The sequence below is a fragment of the Fukomys damarensis genome, unplaced genomic scaffold (assembly GCF_012274545.1).
Source record: "Fukomys damarensis isolate Sample0158 unplaced genomic scaffold, DMR_v1.0_HiC HiC_scaffold_12, whole genome shotgun sequence".
Taxonomy (NCBI): Eukaryota; Metazoa; Chordata; class Mammalia; order Rodentia; family Bathyergidae; genus Fukomys; species Fukomys damarensis.
The window spans coordinates 31,476,270-31,482,018 of NW_022900924.1; the positions used below are offsets into that span (position 1 = coordinate 31,476,270).

General features: G+C 33.2%; 1 protein-coding gene across 9 annotated transcripts in view; it reads right to left on the minus strand.

The window, feature by feature from the left end:
- Positions 1 to 5,749, minus strand: part of Phc3 (polyhomeotic homolog 3) — a 66,205-nt gene that overhangs the window by 55,505 nt on the left and 4,951 nt on the right. For 8 of the 9 annotated variants that reach the window (XR_781874.3, XM_010632366.3, XM_010632362.3 and 5 more), the window contains exons 3-4: positions 3,664 to 3,819; positions 1,680 to 1,757 (exon numbers count right to left, since the gene is read on the minus strand). Coding sequence is in view for 8 of the 9 variants with exons in the window: in XM_010632366.3 (XP_010630668.1) it covers positions 1,680 to 1,757; positions 3,664 to 3,819 (234 nt within the window). In the remaining variant the exon portion in view is untranslated. The remainder of the gene's footprint in view (positions 1 to 1,679; positions 1,758 to 3,663; positions 3,820 to 5,749) is intronic. The other variant, XM_010632359.3, reaches the window with a different exon arrangement.

A 5,749-nucleotide genomic window follows, 5' to 3' on the forward strand; every position in this document is an offset into this window, starting at 1 on the left:
TTTTGTATACGGTCTCATTTTGTAGTTAGGATGACCTTGGACGCACTATACAGTCCAGGGTAACCTTGAACTCGTGGTGATCCTCCTGCCTCTGCTTCCCAAGTGCTAGGACTACAGGCATGCACCACCATGCCAAGCTAGTTCAGACATTTAACATCAAGACGTAACTACAGTATTCATGCTCAGAGCAAATTACATTACCTAACCCTAAATTTTTCATTTTTTTAGTGTATCGTCTCCAAGTCATAAGTAATTTTTAATTAATTTTGTTTATACTCCAGAATACTCCCATGCTGAAAAAGAATGTTTAAATTAAAAATGCCAGACCAATAGCCAGAAAAATAACTATGCTGACCACAACATGTACACAGCAAGATCGAACCCTTAGCTAAAGAAATACAGAACAAGTTTATCTTCAATTCCTTAAAACCTACAAAGTATATTCTACATGAGTTAACTATTAAAAAGTATCAAACTTCTATCATTCCGGACCAAGGCAAAATATCTAAAAGGGATATTATTAGGATAACTCAATGGTTTTCAATCCCAGGCAGTACTGTCCTAAGGATTTTTGGTCATATTACAGGAAGGAGGAAGGCCATAGCCTCTGTGGGTATCTAGTGGTTAGATGCTAAGAAATACTGCATTCATAACCCCCGCCCCGCCAACAAAGAACTATCAGGCCCACAATGTCTTAAAAGGTTAAGAAACCTGAGACAATTGAAATCTGAGTATGAACTGTAATGTATCAGTTAAATTTTTGGAATTTAATAATTTTACTGTGGCTTCATAAAAGAATAACCTTGCTCTTAGGAAATACATATCAAAGTATTTAAAAGCATGTCTCAACTTACCCGTAAACAGTTCAGAAAAAAAGAGTATGTATATTTACAGAGAGAAAGAAAAAGTAATGCAGTAAAATGCTAAAAGGCAAATCTGAGTAGACAGTATTTATCATTGTAGCAATTTAAAACTATATCAAAATTAAGTTAAAAATGTTTTACCATTACCATAAATTTTTTTTCCAGGAAATTTTACATAATTTCCCAGTACATGTTACAATACAGGAAAATAGCTTTCTTTTACTCTTTCTCAAAATAAATTACCCCATCCTGAACATCAGATACTTGTAAATTTGTTCCAAGTAACTCACATAAGCTGCAAAGTATAATCTCTAAAATGTGAACTACACTACACAAAGCTAGAAATATTTGGATGTCTACCAAGGACATAACATATCTTAGTATATCACAGTAAATACTTGGTCAATATACCTTCAATTTATATTTCAATTTACAATGAAAATTAAAATGTTAGAATCACATGAGATCAGGAAAAAAATAATAATCATAATCAGGAAAAAAATATAAAAAATAATACAAAAAAGATTTCTAAGATTAATTAATCAAATTAACTCTGAACTCTCAAACCTTACTCTCATATTTCTAGGCATTTACTACTTAAACAGTATGCAACACATGTACAATAATAGCTTTATGAGGGGCCAGGGATTTGGCTCAGTGGTTCCACTGCCTGCCTCAAAAGTGCAAGGTCAAGAGTTCAATCTCCAGTACAAAAAAATAATAATAATAATAGCTTCATAAATAAAAACAATTTACTTTTGGAAAACAATTAAAAATGTAAAAATTTTTAATACAAAAAAATGTCAGGATACTTACAGATGTCTGGGACATACTTGATTGCTGTGTGACACTTCCTGTTGGGGATGTAGATGGTCTTCCACTGGACAAACTTGCCTAAAATATAAGACCTTTATGATATATCTGTAAAAACCTAAAGTTAGAAAATTTCTGGTACCAAGGTAACACAAAGCTGCAATAACAAAAAAGCAGAAAGGTCTATGTATGAAACATCTCATTTTGTGGTCAACATGGCTTACTCTTTGGCCAAAAAGATTTTGTTCGAAAAAAGTAAAGAAAAAGCTGAAAACAGGACCCAACAACTAATGGGTTTACTAGCTATACTCACATCGGTTTTACTGTACAGGTGTCTGTCATCTTTGAAGCAGAATCACCACGCTAACATTTATGAACAAGAAACCGAAGCTATATCAAGAGCCCATGGGTTTCAGTTTCCCAACTCATATTATGAACACAGACACAGCAACAGCTGGTATCTATTGATAGCAGGAATAAACTTTTTTCAGGTTCAATCAACTGAGATCCTCGTCTGATAAGGAGATATAAGATTATATCTAACAGAATTTTATTTAAATAGTACAACATTAATGAAAATCTTTTTTAAAACATAAGGATTTAACCAATGTTTACAGCACTGCAATTTACATTTCAGCCATAAAGAATAAAATCATGTAATTTGCAAGAAAGTAGATGGAACTTGAGACCACCATGCTAAGTGAAATAAGTCAGATTCAGAAAGTAAAATATTCTCTTATATGAGAAACAAAAACATAAATAAACAAATGAATGAATGAATAAAATAAAGAAGAAATGACAGAAAACCAGAAGGTAGACTCTTGTACATCGAGAAGATCAGAGGAAAGAGGGAGGAAGGAAAAGGGAGGTAAAGAAATTGAAAATGACAAAGATATGTTACATGCATGCACCAATTTTCCCAAATGAACACTATTATCCTGTATTGCAAACATGTACTAACAAAAGAGAAATCAGCATTTCATCACATTACCTTATTGTGTTTCATCACATTAACATTATAGTAGGAATAATATAATTATATTTTAGAGAGGTGCCTTATATGTATTTTTTTAACAGAAAAATTCTGGAGGAGTACATACAAGCTCTTACAGTGACCACTTCTGAAGAGCGGAAAATGTGCTAAGGGAAGAAAGCAACATCCCTCCTTTATTTGCCCCTTACAATTTTACTCTTTGATTTTTTTTTAAATGAATATAAATTACAAAATTTTCAAAGTGAACTTACTTCTGGTTAAAACAGAAATACAAGTCACATAACCCTAAGTAATCAGTGTTATACCTAGAATTTTGAACACAGAAGAACCACACCACTACCACAGCATTTCTCCAATTTGGATAAAAAGCAGTTAGAAAAACCAGGCATAGTGGTATATGCCTATAATCCTAGCACTCTGGGAGGCTGAGGCAGGAGGATTACAAGTTTTAATCCAGCCTGGGCAACTCAACAAGACTGTCTCAAACTTTTGCCTTAAAAATAACAAAGGGCTTAGGTTTAATGCCTAGTACAGAGAAAAATTTTTTAAAAAGCAATAAGACAAAAGTTAGCAACAGTAACCCACAGAATATGTTCAAACGGGAAGGGGAACAGGTGGGTGGGTGGAAGGGATAAAATGGAAACAAAACTTTTATAAGTGGGGAGGGGAAGAAGGGTTGAAAAGAAGGGAAGGGAATAGGGAAAAAAAAGAACTAAGATATATTATGTACAGGCACAAATTCCCTATGATGAATGTGATCACTATGTATAACAAACATGTACTAATAAAAAAAAGTTTTAAAAAATGGTGACACATAAAACATATCACTTTTTTCCCAATAACTTCTATTCGGCAGTTTGTTAAAATATTTACTTCAGGAAAAATAATCACATAATAATAAGAACTCAGAAAAATAACCAGTGTATTCATTTTCAGTAATTATCTGAAGATAATGTCAATTTTGGCCTCATAAATTATTAATCTCAGTCTCACCTGCACAGCAGCAAGGCTCTGGAGCTGGGAGCTGCTTAAATGTTGCTGCTGAAGGGCGGCAGTGTGCAGCATCAAGTGCTGCTGCTGAGCTGCATACATCTGCTGCAGGTACTGAGCAGCTGAACTGGGGGGGCGATGCAATGCCTGTTGGATTACCTGTGATAAGTCAATTGAACCAATGTCAAATCATAATCTCAACCTTTACCTTTCTTGTTTTCTGAAGTGCTGGGATTGAATCCAGAGCCTTGTACATACACACTAAGCACATGCTCCATTCCTGAGCTGGACTCCCTAGCTCAGCCTTTATCTTAACCATAAAAATGATGTATTAAAAAAGCAGTTTAGGGCCAGGGATTTAGCTCAGTGGTGCTGCACCAGCCTCACAAGCACAAGGTTGAGTTTGATCCCTGGCACCAGAAAAAAAAAAAAAAATTGAGAAAGAAGCAGTTTAAAATTTTACAAGTCAATATCAGTTTCCTAGTTATATATTACTATGATTCACTAGTTCACAAATTAAATTACTCAATACAGACAATTCATAAAAGAAAAAGCCAGATAAGAATGGAACTCCTCAAATCACTAATAACCAATAATTTATAACTTAAAACAAGATATTGGCTTTTTTGGGGGGTTTTTTTGTTTCTTTTTTTTTTTTTTTGGTACCAAGGATTAAAACAAGATATTGTTTTCCAACTTTCAAATGAATAAAGATTTAGCTAGGCATGGTGGCACGTGCCTGTAATTCCAGAACTCAGGAGGCTGAGGCAGGAGGATTGCCTTAATATAACAGCTATATATATAGCTTGTGGCTACTATATATTGCATAGTACAGTTATAGATCTACACTAACAAAAAAAATCCCCAAATATACCATTAGGTGAAAAAAAACACACATTACAAAATAGTTTAGAATAAGGTACCATGCGGGAAAGCATTTTTAAAACACTAGTTATGGGTAGCTAGATTAGAAATGATTTTTAGCTTCTGGTTAGTGCTTTTCTGTGAATGTCTGAAAATAACCGCAAAGAGTATATATACAATGGTACCTCAGTTTATGAATTTAATTTGTTTTACGATTTGGGGGAAGATAGCTGCATTTGGATTTGTGGGAGAAGATGGTTGTGGTTATGTTTGTCATCCAATGAACAGTTTGTGAAGAGACGCAAAATTCTGCTAAACACATTTGTTTTATAAGCTTGAACTGTCTACAAACAGAGGCATTCATGAACCAAGGTATAATTATATATCGATAATCATATAAAACTAGTTATTTTAAAAAAAACTCAATATTACTATTAAATGTTAGATTGCTTAATTTCCATTTATAATAAAACTATTCTCACTTAAAAACTTCCTGAAATAATTTTAATCACAGTAAATATTAAGTATTTGAGCCTAAACTTTCATATAGATAAACAGAAAAATCATGTACAGTATTCAAATAAGTCCTGAAAAAATGCATCTTGCCAGTCCTCTGCAGCCACATCCCAAAATCCTGTAATGTCCACTTCACTCTCAAACAACACAGAACCTGAATCCCAGAAGCAAACTAGGATTTTCAAAGTCCTAATGGAATAAGAGAGTCACAATCCTATAGCTTGAGAGCCAAAGTCAGAACATTTGGAAACATAACGCCATGAACTCCTTTATCCAAATTTCAAGACGTGTATTTTTATGGCTGCTGTTTATTTTTCTCTCCAACTGTAGATTTCTACATCTACTATGAACTCATGTCACAAAATCAATGTAGGCTCTGATTCCTAGTTTTGGAGGACTACAGGGGCCAGCATTAAATGATTTAGGAAAACACATCATTTTTTTTTTACTAATATATCATTTTTAATCAGAAAACTCTATATATGTTCTTCTCATTTCATAATAAAATTCTAAAAATCAAACCAAAATCATAAATGAATAATCTATCTGACACTTTTTTGTCAAAGCAGTAATTTTGTTCTGTTGTCAGCATAGTCTTTACCATTCAATACTATACTCGTGGCATCAGGTAAATACAGGTTAAATGTATGGCACATTGTTTTTATTTTATTTCTCTTTTTTTTTGTTTTTTTTTTTTTTTTTTTTTTTT